We start from the raw sequence: 18,563 nt of genomic DNA on the forward strand, positions 1-18,563 counted from the left end.
GAGGGGACTGGGCTGGACCATTTTCCTCACGCTGCCTCCACCTCGTTTTCCTGAATGGTTCTGCCGTCCTGGGGTGGGGAGGGAAGGGAAGGAAGAGGGGCGGAGGGAAGGAGGGAGGAGTGTGGGAAGAGGAAGGAAAAAAGAGCGAGACGGCGGCGGCGAGGGGAAGAGAAAGATGTCACTGTCTCTAATCTCCCTGTCATTTGTGTTTCCAGCAGGCACCGGGCGCTAGTACAATGCTAAGGCGGGCGAGGTGAGGAGGCGCGACAGAGCCGAGCGAGCATCTGGAACAGGTGATCCCGGAGTCCGAGACCGAGGCCACCTGGGCATCCCTCCTGTCTCAGTCTCAGCCCAGCCCAGCGCCCCAGAGACGGCGGGACAGCCATGGCGACCAATTTTAACGACATTGTCAAGCAAGGTTACGTGAAGATGAAGAGCAGGAAGCTGGGGGTGAGCGACCCTCGAGGCCCCGCCGAGGACCGGGCTGGCCGGGTGGCCGGGCACCGTGCGTTTGTAGTCTCCAGGCTTCTCGCCACAGGCTGCCTGGCATGTGCTGCCTGGCTCTGCCCATCGCAGCCCCGCCCCAACGGGGCCGGCTGGCATCCCAGCTGCTGGGCCAGCGGTGGTGGTGGTGGCCAAGGGGCCGGCGGCTCCCCTGCTATTGTTGAAGTTGTGAACGCTGCAGCAGCAGCAGCAGTGGCGGCTGGAGCGCGCTGGGCTGTCTGAGCTGAGCCCAGCTGCCTGCTTCCCGGGCTCCTCCCTCCCCTCTCCTGGCCTCTTTTCTTTAAAGCACCTCATTTCCCCGCTTCCCCCGGCTCTCTTGAGTGTGGATAGTCATCGTATTTTGGGTTGTGGTCTTTAGGGTTACAGAAGTGTTTGGACAGGAGCATGGTCAGTGGGGGTTGGGGGCAAGGAGCAAGGGAGTGAGCCTCCTCTGTTCTGTGGCTGAGAAGTTGGGGCAGAATGTCCCCTTGCCCTGGGACAGGCTGCTGCTTTCCTCCAAGTCCTATGGTTGGTGCTTGGCCTCCAGATGGGGCTTGGAGGGGCTCTGCTAATGAGGCCTTAGAGGGTTTCTCACCTCCTGTAGATGGACTCCCAGCTGGGGAAGATCCCCCCAGAAGTATGAATAGATGCCCTGGGGACCACTTAATGATCTTGGCGAGGTGTCTTCTCCCGCCTCCAGCCTCCACCGAGGGGTCTGACAGCTCCCCACTCCCCAGCAGGAAGGAAAGCCGTGGTGCCTGGGGTCGCCCACCTCTGTGTTTTACCCAAGACTCCTGGTCCTTTCTCCTTCCCTCCCCCATTGCCTTGATTGGGGGGGGGGTAGGACCAGACTGTTCAATACTTCCTGGTTTAGCCTGTGTGGGGTGGAACCCAAGGAGGGGAGGCCCAGGGATCTGGCACCTGGCTCCTCGCCTGGGTACCAGACAGGCAGGACTAGCCTTGGAGAGCGTGGTTTATGCCTCCTGGGGCCCCTGTATTAAGGCAGGGGCCATGGCCTCACTTGCCATCAGCTGGGCCATTGGTCCTTCACGGCAGAGGTGAAGACATGTCTTACCTAGACTTGAATTTGTACTCCAGCCTGGTGGAGATGGGGCTCTGGCAGCCATCAGCCTCTTTGCCTCTCTCTCGGCAGGGATCCAGCCCACTGACTTAGATCCCAGAACAAAGAGAGAGAGGCTGAGCCCCAGGTGGGGAGGCCAGGGAAGCCAGAGCCCAGCTTCTGAAACCACTTCTTGTTTCTATGGCCCAGACCTAGCGCTTCCCTAGGGGGCCAACCAGGCTATGGGCCTGTGCAGGACAGAGCTTGCCAGTAGAAGGAACTGGCCACAGGGGTAGCCACTGGGGGTCTGTATCAGAACTGTTCCAGAAGGAGCCTGGAACCCAAGTAGAGAGGTGGATGCAGTCAGCAGAAGGGTTTGGGAGGTGGGGTGTGGCCAGGCATTATCTGGGGTTCACTCCCAGCCAGGGAATTCAGCTTCCCTCTGCAGATTTGAGCCTCTCCTCCCCTGCTGTGAGGGGCTGCAGCCACCTCTGGGCAGCTGTTCTTGTCTCAGCCCACAGGGGGGAGAGGCTGGAAGGATGGAGCCCACCCTCCTACCTGCCAGGGCCTCCCTCCCGTGGCAGAGCTATGGTAGAGCGCTTCTGAAGCGCTGATCAAAGACCTGGGAGAAGTGGGAAGGAGCGCTCTTGAGTGCGTGGCTCCCTGGGGCGGTGTGAGTGTGTATCCTGTAACCAGGCAACCCGGGTGCTCACCCCCACCCCCAGCCTTCTGCCCCTGACGCCGCAGGCTGCACAGGGCCAACCTGGCAGGGCGTATCTGGGTCGGCTGCATGTACTCATTCATTCATCCATCCATTCCTTCACTTTGCTTTCATATGGTCATTCAGCAGAGCTCTGTTAACCAGACTACCAGGATTTCAGTGAGGATGCTGAGAATAAAGTGCAGTTTCTGCCTTAGAGGAGCTCCACACCTGGGAGCCCAAGGCTGCTGCAGCTTAGGGGCTGGGGCAGGGACTGTCTAGGCCCATTGTACCCTGTGACTCTGCCTGGGAAGGACCTAGTACATTAGGGCTGGGCAGGGGGCCTGCCAGGTTTCTGGAGCCTGCTGAAAGGAGGGGGAATCCCAGTCAGAGTGGGCCAGAAGGGAGCATGCAGTGAGAGCAGGCCCTGGAAGGAAGAGTCGATCAGTACCTAGGGCAGTGGCCGGGTCACCCCTCTGGGTGTCTGACAGGCCCCTTTGTCCCCTCAACCCTAGAGAATGGTCAGTCCTCCTCATTCCTGCTGCCCTGGGAGTTTGTTACATTTTAGAGAATCTAGGTTGCAGAAAACTCAGGGCATTGACCCAGTGGTCAGGACAAGGAAGGTACCATCCTGGGGAGGGCACCCAGGAAGCACCCTGGAGGGCTTCTGGTTTCCCCACGGGAACAGGGAAGTAATCCTAGCCCCTTTATATTCCAGGGTTGGTAGGATGAGAACAGAGGGGGGTGAGAGTGATGGCACCTGTTCTCACCTGGCCCAGAGGACAGGACCAGGCTGATGCACAGGCCAGCTGTGGCAAGGGGCCACTCCCTGTGGCACTGGGGCCCCTTGTGGCAGAGGTGCTGCTGGAGCCCTGGCAGAATGGCCTGTACAGGGGCTATGAGTGTTGGTCTTGGGTGTAGACAGCCTGGTTGTTTTTGTTTAGTAATAGGGATTGAACTCAGGGCTATTCTATCTCTGAGCTCCACCCCTGCACTTTATTATTATTATTATTTTTTGTGGTATTAGGGATGGAACCTAGGGGCATTATTTATTTAGTTTTTGGTGATATTGGGGGTGGAACCCAGGGGCTTTCTACCTCTGAGCTATACTCCCAGACCTATTTTATATTTTATTTGGAAACAGGGTCTCACTAAGTTGCCGAAAGCCTCACTAAGTAGCTGAGGCTGGCTTCAAACCTGTGTGATCCTCCTGTCTCAACCTTCCAAGTGCCCAAGTGCAGAGATTACAAGCATATGCCACCATGCCCAGCCCTTTATTATTTATTTCGAAACAGGGTCTCACTGAATTGCAAAGGGCCTCACTAAGTAGCTGAGGTTGTGTGCGAACCGCGATCCTCCTGTCTCAGCTTCGCAAATGCTGGGATTACAGGCATGCACCATCAGGCCTGGCTCCTTTTTTATTTATTTATTTATTTATTTGGTGGTACTGGGGTTCCTGGAAGCCCTTCTACCTCCGGGCTACACTCCCAGACCTATTTTTTACACTTTCATTTTGGAAACAGGGTCTCCTAAGCCAGCGCGCGCGGCTGGCTTCGAACCTGCGCGATCCTCCTGTCTCTGCCTCCCAAGCGCGGGGATTACAAGCGTGCGCCACCACGCCTGGCTCCTTTTTTATTTTAAAACAGGGTCTTGCTAGAGGGTCTCGCCAAGTTGTTGAGGCTGGCCTAGAACCTGCCATCCTCCTGTCTCAGCCTCCCAAATGCTGGGACGACAGGCATGTGCCACCATGCCCAGCTTAGCCTGTTTCAAACATCAGTTCATCGTTTGTCAGCTATTAGTTTTCTAGTGCCTCACTTTCCCTACCTAGAACCGGCCTCAAGAGTGGCACTGAGACTGGGAAGTGCTAATGCAAAATGTATGAACAGGAAGCACTCGTAAATGCTGACTGCTTACATTAGGCTCGGAGCTGCGCTCACAGTAAATGGCAAGCCTCTTTGCTGAACAGCCTTTCAGAGGCAGCAAAGAATTGACTGCCTTCTGGGGCGGGCTACTCAGGTATTCTCCAGACTGGGGCTTTAGGGACTGCTGTGTGGCACTGCCCCCTGTGGCAGGTGGGGGTAACTGCAGGACCCATGGGCTGGTGGGAGTGGTCCAGGGAGCCTGATCCCCTGTGGTCTTGCCCCATGCAGATCTACCGGAGGTGCTGGCTGGTGTTCCGGAAGTCCTCCAGCAAGGGGCCCCAGCGGCTGGAGAAGTATCCGGATGAGAAGTCAGTGTGCCTCCGAGGCTGCCCCAAGGTTAGGGGGCCTGGGCCCTAGCTCCCCGTCTTGTAAGCAAAGATGATTTGCTGAGCTCTGAGGTCCCGGGGCATCTTCCTGGGGGTGACAGAGCTTTAGGGAGGCACAGGGAGGTATTCCAGCCTAAGGCCTTTGTGGGTGCCATCCCAGGTGACCGAGATCAGCAACGTCAAGTGTGTCACACGGCTCCCCAAGGAGACCAAGCGGCAGGCGGTGGCCATCATATTCACGGACGACTCAGCACGAACCTTCACCTGCGACTCAGGTGAGGCCCCTGGCTGCAGCCTTCATCTGGTCTCCAGGGATTGATTGGTCATGGTCAGTGGTCCAGCCGGGAGGAGGTGCGGCAGGTAGCGGGGACTAGCTCTGCTGGAGAGGATGAGATTGGGTTGGGGTACCTTTGAAGGAGCAGACCTCTAAGATGGGCAGGCAGGCAGGCAGTCTGGCTTGCCCTCTGCCTTGCACAGCAGGATAACAGGCTGAGGCAGATGGGGAGGGCTGCAGGGGACCCTGAGCTGGCAGCGTAACGAGATGCGGTTTTCTCCAGAGCTTGAGGCGGAGGAATGGTACAAGACACTATCTGTGGAGTGTCTGGGGTCGCGGCTCAATGACATCAGCCTGGGAGAGCCTGACCTCCTGGCCCCAGGGGTGCAGTGTGAGCAGACAGGTGAGGCCTGGCCTGGCCCTGGGGGTGGGGAAGGGGAGGCAGGGTCTCCTCGCCCACTCATCCTCTCCCGCCCAGATCGCTTCAGCGTCTTCCTGCTCCCCTGCCCCAATCTGGACGTGTACGGAGAGTGCAAGCTGCAGATCACCCACGAGAACATCTACCTCTGGGACATACACAACCCCCGCGTGAAGCTCGTCTCGTGGCCCCTCTGCTCGCTGCGCCGCTACGGCCGGGACGCCACGCGCTTTACCTTTGAGGCCGGCCGGTAGGACCTTCTTGCCTCCCCACCCCAAGCCACAGTGGTCATGAGGGCGACTCATCCGCTCTGCATGCTTCAGTTGTCAGCACAGCAGTCCACAGGGGAATGGAGTTTCCCATTTTACAGATGAGGAAATCAAGGCTCAGAAGTGTTTCGCCCATGGCAGGCAGGTCACATGAAGCTGTTTACCAGTGGCCCAACGGTTTGGGCTCCAATCGGTTGCTGGCATTTATCAGCTCTGTGATTGTGGACCTGAGTCCCGGTTTCTTCATCTGCCACACAGGATAATCAAAGTACTTAACCTTGTAGAATTATGGGGAGGACAGAGTAGCCCCTTGCTGGAACTTGTCAGCCAGTCTGTCCTTAAATTTTGTGTCCCTTTGAATAATCTTGGTTGAGGTGTGGCTTGTGTATGCTTTAGTCTCACCTGTAACTGCTGGAGACACATTACCAGGGAAGCTATCAGTAGTGCACACACCAGAGTGGGTAGTGGAGGAAATGGAGTGGTTAATTCCTTTGAAGCCTTTAGACCTCCATCCAGTGTACACAAGATGCCTAGCACATACGCCCTGCCTGTTCGCCAGGGGCCTGGGTGAGGCACACTGGTGTGCAGGAGAGCCTGACCAAGCACTCATGGTGTGGTGCCCCCCCCCCCCCCGCCTTGCCACCTGTGTCCTCAGGATGTGTGACGCTGGGGAAGGGCTCTACACCTTTCAGACGCAGGAGGGGGAACAGATTTACCAGCGGGTCCACAGTGCCACCCTGGCCATCGCCGAACAGCACAAGCGGGTCTTGCTGGAAATGGAGAAGAACGTGAGGGTGAGGCCGTGGTCATCAGTCTGGGGCCCGAGGGAGGTGCTGGAGGGTGGGGTGGGCAGGCCTGAGTGCCTGGGGTCTGCCACTGTCCCAGGGCTAATGGAAAGGAGCCCTTCTCTGCTCCTCAGCTGCTGAACAAGGGCACGGAACATTACTCGTACCCCTGCACACCCACCACCATGCTGCCCCGCAGCGCCTACTGGCACCATATCACGGGTTCCCAGAACATTGCCGAAGCCTCCAGCTATGCCGGTGAGTTGCCGCCATGTCCCTGACCTGTAGAGGATGAGACCTACCCGGGAGGGGTCTTTCAGCCAGGATCTAAGTTCTGAGCCTGCTTCTGTGCCCACAGGTGAGGGGTATGGAGCAGCCCAGGCCAGCTCAGAAACGGACCTCCTCAACAGATTCATCCTGCTAAAGCCAAAGCCCAGCCAGGGGGACAGCAGCGAGGCCAAAACCCCCTCCCAGTGACAGCGGGGCTGGCGGACACCGATGACTGCTGGGGCTGCCTGTGGCAGGGCTGACTGCAACATACTGTGGACACCCTCGTGGGGCTAATGACCAAGAGCCTGGAGAAAGGGAGCGAGCTGTTCCCTCTTGCCCCCAAAGGGGAGGCTGGACCAAGGCGAGGGGCTGGCCACACCACCTGAGCATGCGAGGGGCCAGAGCCACATGGGACTATATACCGTTAATGATTTTAATATATATGGCTATGACATATTCTATATTAATGAGATTTCCCCTCTATCCCTCCTCACCAATATACATTTTTAATCTCCCATGACCAGACCACGGTCAAGGCTGCTTTTGACTGAGGGGAGCTGCTTCCCTGTCCTCCATGGTACAGCCCTCCTGCTGCTAGGAACTGCCTGAGCTCCAGGGCCAGAGGAGGGGGACAATCAGAACTCCAGGCTGGAACTGCCTGCTGACTTCCCAAGCAGCCCAGGGGCCAGACAGCAGGTGGTTTCTGAGTTCCTTTGGGCCCAAAGTGGCATAGGAAGGACCCGGACTTCCGCAGCACCACTTGGCAGCCTTGCACTTGGGAGTTTTAAGCAGTGTGACATCTGGCTGATGCCTCAGGTGAAAATCTGGTTTTAAAATGTAATTTCTGCACAGGTTCCTTCCTGCTCAATAGGATGAGAAGCCCTCAGGATGGGGTGATAATTACCTCAGCCAGGTGGAGGGTGGCTGGGGCTCACTCCCCACCCTGGGGCTGCGCCAGGAGGGAAGGCCGCAGGACTGCTGTGGGGAGCACCCCTGCTGCCCCCTCACTGACCAAGGGTGGACAATGCCCAGCACAGGGAGCCCTTCTGCCCTGGGTTTGGCCACCCCTATGGCCGAGCTCTCAGAAACAGACCTTCCCACCTCTCCTCCCCACATGGTGCTGAGGCTCCCTGCTGAAATGCAATTAAAGCAATTGATTTTCTAGTGCTGGTATTTATTGACTACCGTGCAGAAGGGCTATCTTTCTAATCACATCAAACCTTTGGTTGCGTGTTTTGTTGTTTGTTTTTTAATACTTTTAGGGCTCTGACTGGTGGGAACAGACCCTGTTGTAAATAACCACTATTCACATTTGTGGCAGGATGATAGAGACCCCCTCCCAAAGAAGCCCTAGAGCCAGGGAGGTGGGGGCACAGACAGCTCAGCTCTACATGTGACCCAGGGAATGACCACCCAGAGGAGTAAGCTAATCTGCAGGGGGAACTGGGGTTCACAGGCCTTGGGGAGGGCGGCGGAGCTAGCTGGCTCGGCTAGTGGCACGATGACGCATGAAGGAGATTATGTTGTGCTCTTTATTGCCAAAAATAAAAACTTTTAAAAAGACAACTACTATTAATAAATAGCCCTTCCTTTCTGTACTGATCGCTTTCTCCAGGCTGCCTAATTAACTGCTTTGGGTACGCTTCTACCCGAAGACGGTACTGCAGGGCTTGAACCATCATTAAGGAGAAATGAAATATGTGGAGGGGCCTTTGCTCCTGTCCCTCCCTCCCCAAAGAAAATGATCAGGCTGCTGATAGTGAAGATCAGAAGCAATAGTAGAGAAAAAAATACTATGTTTATTTGTGGCGGGAGGAGACGGCCAGAGTCTTAGAAGCTATACTAAATGTTTCTGGCTCCAATTGGGGTACCTGGAAATTTGAAGGGCCAGTAGGCTGACTCTGGGGAAAGGACCAGAATGGTTTATAAACTACCTGAGTGAAGATTCTAACATTCAATCCAAACACCAGAAACTTAAGCACAGCTGTGAAAATTCTTTCTTTTGGATAGAAAATAAAAGCTGAAATGACCAGGCGCGGTTCTCAACAGGGAAGCAGCCTGGCCCCTACAGGTGTGCCAGGAAATGGAATAGCAGGGGTGTTTGAGTTCTGGGGAGCATTATGGCAATTAGCAGGCAGGGCCAGGGATGCTAAATGTCCAGTAAAAAGCTATCCTACCTAAACACCAGTGGTGCCCCTGGTAATCCTGTCTGCAGTCCCGTTCTAGTTGGTACTCATGACCCGTCAGGAAGCTTGAGCAGCACTAGTCCAGAGCCCAGAAACCAGAAAGCCTCAAGAGACCCGAGACCCAGCTGCTCTTTCAGACCCACGCTTTTGCTGAAACAGGCGAGCTGCAGCTAGTTTATGGTTAGCACGTCCCTCTGGATCTCGTGGCTTAATTGAGTCTGTAAATCACTGAGTTTCTTCTTCAATTCAGAGAGGGCTGAGAGGACAATGGTTTCCGGGCGCAAAGAGCCACAGGATTCCACGTTGTAGTAAAACCTAAGAGGCAAGAATCCGGTGAGAGCTCTCATGAGGCAGACTGGACAGCCTGCCATGCTTCAGCCACAGACCACCCTTCCTCGCTCTCGGTCTTGACCTTAGCACAGGGATGACCTCCCTTCATCGGAGCCCTCTTGTGGAGTGGTCCAAACCCACCCTGTAGGTCCTCAAGGAGCCTACGAGCCACTTCAAAAGACAATTGTGGAAATCCCAAGACAATTCTGCTTGTATGTGCTCCACACTGGGGAGAAAAAGTCAGCAGGGACTCCGTGCTCCGGCCCTTCCCATTCCTCACTGTAGGGCTGTGGTCAGCTTCTGCCCAAGCCTGGGCCTGCACAGCCTCTTCTTTGGAGGCTCAACCATAATAGGAATGGTATGGGTTACTGGAGGGCCCCTCTTTCTCCTGGTAACCAAAAGGGGGATGATGACCGGCCCAGGACATGTACACCATGCACTGTTTGGCAGCTGGTGGCCCTTCTCAGCTAATAAAGATTGAGATGGTGGGAGAGTGGCTCCATCTTGAGATGGCTGCCTGCACAGCCTACACCCCAAACCTTTCATTCTTGACACCCTTCACCTTCCCTGGGACCAGGGTCTTACCTCTCTGGCTTGCCGTTTGGGTCATAGGGAGCCTGTGACTCATCCTCATCCAGCTCTGAGTACTCACTCTTTGGCCTAAGGTGAAACACAGGTCAGCACAGGCAGCAGCTGCTGCTTTCCGGGCACCTGAGTTCAGAGAGAGCCTGCCCCACCTCACTCCCGAGCGGCCACTTCCAACTGGCCCCCACCCTGAATGCCCGCCTTCACTCTGACAGGAACATACCATTCCTCAGGCTTAGGGTACACTGTGTGCCTCAGGGCATTGTCTGGATCGTATTCAAAGGCCACCCCTGCAGTGGGGTTCCACTTAGCATGCTCCTTGCCAAAGCCCTTCTTGGCATAGGCTCGAAGTCTCAGCTCCTGGCCCTTTCTCAGCTTGACAATGAGGATGTCTGCAGGGAGAGGTACATGTTAGTCAAGGACCGGGAGAAGCAAATTCAGGCCTGCAGAGCCACCACAAGACTGTGCACATCTGGAAAAATAGGTCGAGGGCCAAGTTACAAGGAGACCAGCCAGCATTAAGAGGCCGTGTCTGGTCTCTGTCCCTCTGGCCCACAGTGTCAGCTCAGAAAAATGTCTGCACACTGACCCCAGTGCCTTACCGTCCTGCTCCACATAGTCATTGGGGTCATTATCTCGGTTCCGGGATGTTACCTGCAGGGAGCCCAAACAAGCATATATGAGCCTCTCACCTCCCCAGGTGCCGCAGGCCGCCATCTTCCAGCACCTCCCGCCTGTCATCTGGCAACCAGGCCACCCACGGGGAGGTGGCAGAGGTGCCCATGGGAACCCCACCCACTTCACGCACTAGGATAGCCTCTGCAGTGAAAACAATTCCATGGCCTGTATTAATTATTTACTTAGGTATTGGGGATTGAGCCCACAGGCATTCTACCTCCAATTTATACCCACAGCCATATATTTTTTGTGTGTGTATGGTACTAGGGATTGAACCCAGGTCATTCTACTTCTGAGCTACATCCCCAGACCTATTTTATCTTTTATTTTGAAACAGGGTCTCACTAAGTTGTGGAGGGTCTTACTAAGTTGTGTTAAGTCACTGACGCTGGCCACGAACCTGTGATCCTATCTCAGCCTCCTAAGTACTGGGATTACAAGTGTACACCATCACACCCAACTCTTATTTTTTATTTGGAAACAGGGTCTTACTATGTTGCTGAGAGCCTCGCCAAGTTCCGGAGGCTAACCTCAAACCTGCCATCCTCCTGTCTCAGCCTCCCAACGAGTGGGACTACAGAGGCTCTTCGCAGCAATGCTATGCTGCCAAAGAATCCACAATCAGCACTTCTAGGCATGGGGTTAAGGCGGATGGTCAGGGAAGGCCAACGTCTCATTAGGATCCACGCAATCTGGCCAGAAAGAGAGGAGCAAAGGCCCTGGGGAGGGAGGGTGCTGACCGGAATGACCCGTGGGCTGTTGGAGATAAGGTCTCGAGATGTGACGTGACGCGTCTGGTCTTCGTTGCAGCGCACATCAAGGGTGAACTCCACTGAGCACTCGGGGCAGAACTCTTCACATGTGCAGTTCTGAGGGAGAAGGATGCAGGAGCCAGTGTGTGAGAGGCAGAGACTCCCGACTGCTCCGCCTTCTAATTCCCAGATCCTTCCATATAAAGAAAGGAGCTGACCAATCTCCAGGTTTTTTGGGCTGTGGCAATCTAACATACCATTCCAAAGGGCTGCTCAAGTTTAGAGACACACATAGCCAACCAATTTCTTTCCCACCCCCACCAGCTGCCAGGCCACTGGGGGATGCACTACCAACATCTCACTCTGGCCCTGAGGCGCCATTCCTCAGAGGACCACAGCTATGAGGGGAGAAGGTGCTTCATATACTATGGGTTCGCTTGCCAGGGAATGAGCAGGACCGCCCTTGAAATGTGACCGTGGGCTGGCTTAATGAGATACCCTGATATGCTATGAGCCCCATCAATCTGAAGCCCCAACAGAAGCAAGGACCTAGGTCTACCTCAGGTTCTAGACACCTTCTCCATATTATTTTTCTTTTTTCTTTTTTCTTTTTTTTTGCAGGTCTGGGGATGGAACCTAGGGGCATTTGACCTCTGAGCTACACCCCGTGCCCTATTTTTTATTCTGTATTATGAAACAGGGTCTGAGCTGCAAAGCACCTCGCTAAGTAGCTAAGGCTGTCCGCGAACCGCGATCCTCCATTCTCAGCCTCCCAAATGCTGGGATTACAAGTGTGTGCCACCATGCCCGGTTCCACATTATTTTTCTAAACTATAATACAGTCTAAGCTGGAAGCAGAAAAATCAGTAAAGATCTCTCAAAGAACTGAAGCCTCTTCCTACTGCACACAGTCAACCCACTACTCACATACCCGCGAGTACTGCAGCTTGTCCACAATGTCGTCACTAGTGAGAGGAATTAATCCTGTAAGACAAAGAAAAGCATTTTAAGCTGGGTGTGATGGCACACGCTTGTATTTAGGAGGCTGAGACAGCAGGATTGCAGTTTGCGGACAGCCTCAGCTATTACTTAGTGAGGCCCTTTGCGACTCAGTAAGACCTTATTTCAAAATATAAAGAATAAAAAATAGGGCTAGGGGACGTAGCCTGGAGGTAGAATGCCCCTGGGTTCTATCCCCAGTACCGCAAAAAAAAAAAAAAAAGAGGACCTATACACTGGCGTGGTGGTACTCTGGAGCTGAGGCAGGAGGATGGCAAATTCAAGGCTAGCCTGGGCCACTTAATAAGACCCTATTTCAAAATAAAAATGGTTGGAGCTGTAGTTCAGTGGTAGAGCAGCCCTGAGTTCAATCCCCAGCACCACAATAAATTAATAAGTTAATTAATTAAAAATAAAAGGGGCTGGGCATGATGGAAAACACCTATAATCCCAGTACTGGGAGGCTGAGAGGAAGAAGATTACAGGTTCAAGAGCAGCCTCAGCAATTTAAGTAGACACTGTTTCAAAATAAGGGCTGGGAGTATAGCTTGAGGATAGACTGCCTCTGGGTTCAATTCCCAATACCAAAATAAAAAAAGGTCAGAAGTGTAGCACAGTAGTTGAGTGCTAGTGGGTTTAATCCCCAGATCAACCAACATAAAAACTCAGAAGTCCCCTTGGAAGGGTGGAGAGGAGAGGCCTCCTTCTCTGACACCAGACACAATACCCTCCCCCCACAACCTCCTAACACTGGCACTCACCAAGCCTGTGAGCAATGAACTCATCGTGAAGGACTGAGGAATTGGCATCAATCTGAACCCAGTCGATGGCTAAAGAACGAAACAGAGAAGCACAAATGTAATTCAGCCTCCAAATTCACTTAAGGACTCATAGCAGTGTTCTCAAGATTTAGGAATCACCCAATGCTTCTCAACTGCAAGCCAGGCTGCCAGAGGGTCCGATTCCCCAGCATTAGATGAGACCTAGGAATCTGCATTTTAACAAAAGCCACATACACCACCCCTTAACTCTCTGCAGGATTTTTTTTTTTTTTTTTTTTTTGGTGGTACTAGGGCTCGAACCCAGGGGCATTCTACCTCTGAACTATACCTTCAGCCCTATTTTATTTTTTATTCTAAAATGGAGTCTCACTAAATTGCAGAGGTCCTAAGTTGCTAAGGCTGGCCTTGAACCTGTGATCTCTGGTCTCAATCTCCCAAGTACTGGGATCACAGCTGTGTGCTACCATGCCTGGCTTTCCTAGTCTTTAAGTGCCCCCCTTTTTTTTGTGCAGTACTAGGGATTGAACACAGGAGCATAGGAGCATTCTATCTCCAAGCTACAACCCCGGCTCTATTTTTTTATTCTTTATTTTTAAAACAGGGTCTCACTAAGTTGCAGAGGGCCTAAGTAGCTGAGGCTGGCCTCATACCTTCCATTCTCCTGTCTCAGCCTCCCAAGTACTGGGATTGCAAGCACGCACCATCACACCCAGCTTCCAAATCAGTTTTGTTCTTGGATTTGGTGTTGGCACAGGAGATCTAAGCACTTACCACAGAAATATCAAGCCCAAAGATATGCTCCCACTCCCAAAATATTCTGTTTCTCTATGTGATACAAGAAATTCCATACATTAAATTCACCTGGGAGGCTGAGACAGAAGGATCACAGATTCAAGGCAAGGCTTGGCAATTTAGCAAGACCCTATTTCAAAATAAAAAATAAAATTTGTCTGGAGGTGTAGCTCAGAAGTAAAATGCCCCCTGGGTTTAACCCCCAGTACCAAAAATAAAACAACAAAAAATAGCACTGGAGCCCAACTGCCAAATAAGGGGCATGAACGCTAAAAACAGAGGAAAGAGGATTACGCTTCCTCACCCGGAGCAAGGACCATGACACGAGCTTTCCTGCCTCTTGACTCCTCAGCTCCCATTCTCTGGCACACCCTAACTCCAGCAGCCCCTACCTCCTCACAAGTTAGAATTCCAAGCTTAAAAACCAAGCCTTGTCTGCCCTCCATGTAACAAAAGTGACCAATTTTTCCTTGGAATTCCTCCTTCACAAAACTCTGATCAGACCTCCCTTAGGATGCCGGTCATATTTTGCCTCATGTCATGTTTGCCTACGTCATATCTCTTTCTCAAGCTCTGATAACTCCTGAGGCAAGGGCTTCAGATGTCTTTGTATTCCTAAATTGGGTGCTCAGTATCATTTGCAGAGCTGAATTTGTTTAACAACAACAACAACAACAACAACAACAACAACAACAACAACAACAACAAAAGTGGCACTTATAATGTTAGGGCTACAATGTGAAATACAACTCAGATTGAAGCATACAGTGATCAGGCAGAGTGGCACTCCAAGCTGAGCTGTGGGTGTGACTGGCGTGGTAGTGTGGATAAGCCTCAGCATTCTCTTGTCCACTATTCACCTGGTCTGTTTATTTACTTAAAAGCCATACTTGCTGCATGTGGTAGTGCATGCCTGTAATCCCAGCAATTTAGAAGGCTGAGGCAAGAGGATGGAAAGTTCAGGACCAGCATGGGCAACTTAGCAAGGTCATATCTCATAAAAAAGTAAAAATGGCCGGGCGTGGTGGCACACGCTTGTCATCCCTGCGCTTGGGAGGTGGAGACAGGAGGGTCGCGCAGGTTCGAAGCCAGACGCACTGGCTTAAGAGACCATGTTTCCAAATAAAAATATAAATATAGGTCTGGGAGTATAACCCAGAGGTAGCATGGTTTCCAGAAACCCCAGTACCACCAAAAGATAAATAAATAAATAAGGAAACAAATAAATAAAAATTAAAAAGGGCCGAGGAAGCCGGGTGTGGAGGTGCACACCTGTAACCCCAGTACTTGGGAGGCTGAGTCAGGAGGGTCTCAGGTTCAAGGACAACCTCAGCAAGTAATGAGACTCTCATCAACCTAGTGAGGCTTTGTTTCAAAATAAAAATAAAATAGACCTGGGACTATAGCTTGGAGGTAGAATGTCTCTGGGTTTAATCCCCAGTACCATAAAAAAGAGGAGACTGGAGGTGTAGCTCAGAGGTAAAGCATCCCTGGGTTCAATCCCCAGTGCTGCAAAAGAAAAAAAAAAAAAAAAAAAAAAAGAAAATCCAAAGCAGTGGAGGGAGCGGCTATAATTTATATTTCCTTTGCCTGAAACCCACACTCTCTGAGCTAACACTCGAAATCTACTTATGGAATTCCATACAAACATAGTTGTGTAAAAGTGGAGAATGGCTGAAGTGAGCACAGGACCGGGTCTTCCCTCCATTGAGGGCCAACGGCACTGTGGCTATGCTTCTCTCGTCCTGATTCACAATCTCTCCTGCAGCATGTCTGCGGATTCATCTTTCCCCTGAAAGTTCACCCCGATCTCCAAGAGAGCTAAAACTCGGCTCTATGCAGCTCAGCGTTCCCAGCGCCTAGCAAAATGCCCGGAACTTGGATGGTCGACACATGCAGCTTAAAGTACAGATTCGTTTTTCTTAAAAAAAGGTCTATAGTATTAATTAATTACTCACTAAACTAAGGCACTTAGTATCGATGACCTCACTTAATACTCGGTATCACCCTGATGAGAACGGCTCGCTGAATGGCTTGCCCTGCTACGTATAGAGTACTGTTACTCTCAGCAGAGCAAACACGATGTAAAGGGCGGACCTACGGGGCTGGTGGGAGGGGGCCACGGAGGCCGGCAGTGGCCACTCGGTCAAGTCCCCAGCCTGGCAGTCCTCTCCGCAACCTGCCCCCTCCCGGCCGCAATCAAGGGCCGGAGTGCGGGACCCCACGATGGGGCGGCGGCAGGAACTGGTGGTCGGTCCCGGGGACGAGGAAGAGGGGCTCGCTTACCTATAACTGGCACCTCGGCGATGAAGACCCTCCGAATAGAATTGGCCACTCTGAGGGAGAAAACCCGAGCAGGGTCAGGGCGCCGCTGCCTCGACAGGCCGGCCCCGAGCCCCCCGTCCCCAAAGCCAAAGCCCCGGCCCTGGGGCGGCCCTGGAAGGACCTCCTCCTGCACCCCCGCGCGGGTCTCTTCCCTCAGCAGCCTTACGCCAGGTCAGTATTCTCAATGATGAACTTGACGTTCTCGTCCGTGAGCTCCGTGATCCGCACCGTGGGCTGGTTGGCGTACGGCATCGCGCCCCGCAGCCCGCAGGCCTGCGCGTCCGCCCCGCCGCCGCCACCGGAAGTCGGTCAGCGCGGCTCCCACTTCCGCCGAGGAGCGCGCGCAGCGCCCCCTGCTGCTCGGAGGCTGGAGCCGCCCCCAGGCCTGCGTTGTCTAACCCCACCTGCTCCAAAATGCACAGGGTCCAAAATCATCTTGGAGGGTAATGTGGCAAAACATGTGTACGCCTTTGACTCAAGAATAAACTTCTAAGAGTTCATACTCCAGGAAGACTTGCAGTTGTAAACATATGTGCAGAATCGTTTGTATTGTTTGTAATGGCGGAAGATAAAACGACAATTTTTCAGAGACTTGGTTAAATGTACACACATAAAAATACTATGAACCCTTTAAAAAGAATGCAATAAGCCGGGCGTGGTGGCGCACGCTTGTAATCCCCGCGCTTGGGAGGCGGAGACAGGAGGATCGCGCAGGTTCGAAGCCAGCCTTGCTGACTCTAAGAGACCCTGTTTCCAAATAAAAGTGTAAAATAGTATATGGAGTGTAGCCCAGAGGTAGAAGGGTTTCAGGAACCCCAGTACCCCCAATAAAATAAAATAAAATAAAATAAAAAGAATGCAATAAGCTGTGCATCTACGGAAAAACAAAAGTATACTTTAACAATGTGTGTATTTCTTAGCAAAGTATGCTTAAACCATAGGCTTTTACTTTTTCTCATTTAACTTTCAAGTCTGGACCACACACGTTAGAAAACTGGAGGATACTCTTTAATATAATGCAGCTACAGCTCTGTGTAGCTGAAGTGGGTGGGAGCTCTTCATCTCTGCATCCCTAGTGCCTGGCAGTATCTATCACACGGTGTACGCTCAATCAAAAATTACCAAGGTCCCCTGGTCCTGGAGATGGGTTTGAATGGGCCTCAAAAAAGTGACATCTGCTCAGACAAGAGAAAAGAAGCCTTAAAATAGAACCCAGCAGGACCTACATCTAGGGGGTAGAAAAGTAACCAGAGAATAAAGAGGAGTTTGCTGTAGCAAAAAATGACATCTCTTCCTGAGACTGAAAGTGGAAGGGCACAGAAGGGGCCTTTACCTACAGCCCATGTCATCTCAGTAAATGATGAAGTACAGCCATCTGCTGAGCGTGAGATGGATATTATGAAAGATATTATGAAAGATAAAGGAAAGAGTGCAATGGAATGTGGAAGAGCTACTGCAGGAACTTCACAGGGTGTCACGAAGCACAAAGAATCAGCAGTGCAGAAAGGAGCCAGTGGGAGCCCCACAAGAAGAAAGCTGAGATTTTGTTAGCTTCTGACTTCCCCCAGATATTCAGCTGACTTATGCAGGAAAGAGTAAAGCAGAAGACAGAGCTAACAAGAGACGTAAAGGAAGCCCAGCCAGCATAGAAGCTGAGAAAATTATTAAAGCTAAAGAATGCATCACTGAAGTGGTTAGTGACAGACAAGAGCAGCCAAGGGACCGAGGGAAGACCTGTTACCTAATTTTACTGATGAGAAGACCTAGGCCCAGATAATGAGTTGCCATCATTACCCCATAGGTATTAAATAGCACCAGGACCAGACTTAGGCCTCCTGGCTGCTAGGCTAGAGCCTTTTCCACACAATTGCTGTATCCCACTGAGGTCTTGGATACTTATCATGGCCGAGATGGAAAGAACACAACAGCAAACTGCTTCAATCACATTTATTAACTTTACAGATTCTTAATGCACTAATAATCCCGCAATGCATGCTGGTGTAATGTGACCGGAATCACACGTCTGGCCAGGCTGAGCATCACTGTCCAGCAGGTACCTGTCTCAGGTGAGGGGATCCACAGGAGCAGCATCTCAGGACGGTGGCGAGGAATACCTGGGTGCAGGTGCCTGTGCTGCTCAGTGGATGAACTGCCACCTTGTGGTAGCTTCAGACCTTGACTCTGGCTTGGAAGAACCAGAGAGCATTTCTAAGAAGGTTAAGACTTGATCAAGATGCCTGTGAAACCATGACAGACATGTTGAATTTCTGCGGCTTGAAAGCTTAGAAAAGAGTCTCATTTTTTAATTACACAGGCGTAATGAAGAAAGACATCAGGAGCAGCCAGGTATGGTGGTGCATGCCTGTAATCCCAGTACTTGGGAGGCTGAGACAGGCAGATCATAAATTTGAAGCCAACCTCAGAAACTTAGTGAGATTTTCAACAACTTTGCAAGACCTTATTTACAAATAAAAAATAAAATAGGGCTAGGGGTGTGGCTTGAAGGTAGAATGCCTCTGAGTTCAATCCCCAGCACCACACACACAAAAAAGACATCAGGAGGTCAGGCCTGGTATTAGGAACTGAAGAAGTGGTCCAATCCCAGGCCGGAACTGTATCATGACGTG

General features: G+C 52.3%; 2 protein-coding genes across 2 annotated transcripts; one reads left to right on the plus strand and one right to left on the minus strand.

Annotated features, from left to right (window-relative positions):
- Positions 1 to 384: 384 nt before the first annotated feature.
- On the plus strand, positions 385 to 6,714 carry DOK4 (docking protein 4; the record flags this gene model as incomplete). Its single annotated transcript, XM_080704382.1, has 8 exons — positions 385 to 450; positions 4,394 to 4,501; positions 4,652 to 4,766; positions 5,049 to 5,168; positions 5,244 to 5,433; positions 6,108 to 6,246; positions 6,372 to 6,495; positions 6,596 to 6,714. 8 exons carry the CDS (start codon positions 385 to 387, stop codon positions 6,712 to 6,714), a joined length of 981 nt encoding a protein of 326 aa, XP_080560508.1.
- Positions 6,715 to 8,863: 2,149 nt separating this feature from the next.
- Positions 8,864 to 16,227, minus strand: POLR2C (RNA polymerase II subunit C; the record flags this gene model as incomplete). The annotated part of the gene is made up of 9 exons (XM_080702614.1): positions 16,103 to 16,227; positions 15,898 to 15,947; positions 12,799 to 12,867; positions 11,970 to 12,022; positions 11,027 to 11,155; positions 10,211 to 10,262; positions 9,832 to 10,000; positions 9,609 to 9,683; positions 8,864 to 9,008 (listed from the first exon to the last, which is right to left on the minus strand). The coding sequence occupies exons 1-9, from the start codon at positions 16,186 to 16,188 to the stop codon at positions 8,864 to 8,866; spliced, it is 828 nt and encodes a 275-aa protein (XP_080558740.1). The 5' UTR covers positions 16,189 to 16,227.
- Between the last annotated feature and the right edge of the window lie 2,336 nt (positions 16,228 to 18,563).

Source organism: Muscardinus avellanarius (genome assembly GCF_963383645.1).
Source record: "Muscardinus avellanarius genome assembly, chromosome: 10".
NCBI classification, from domain to species: Eukaryota; Metazoa; Chordata; class Mammalia; order Rodentia; family Gliridae; genus Muscardinus; species Muscardinus avellanarius.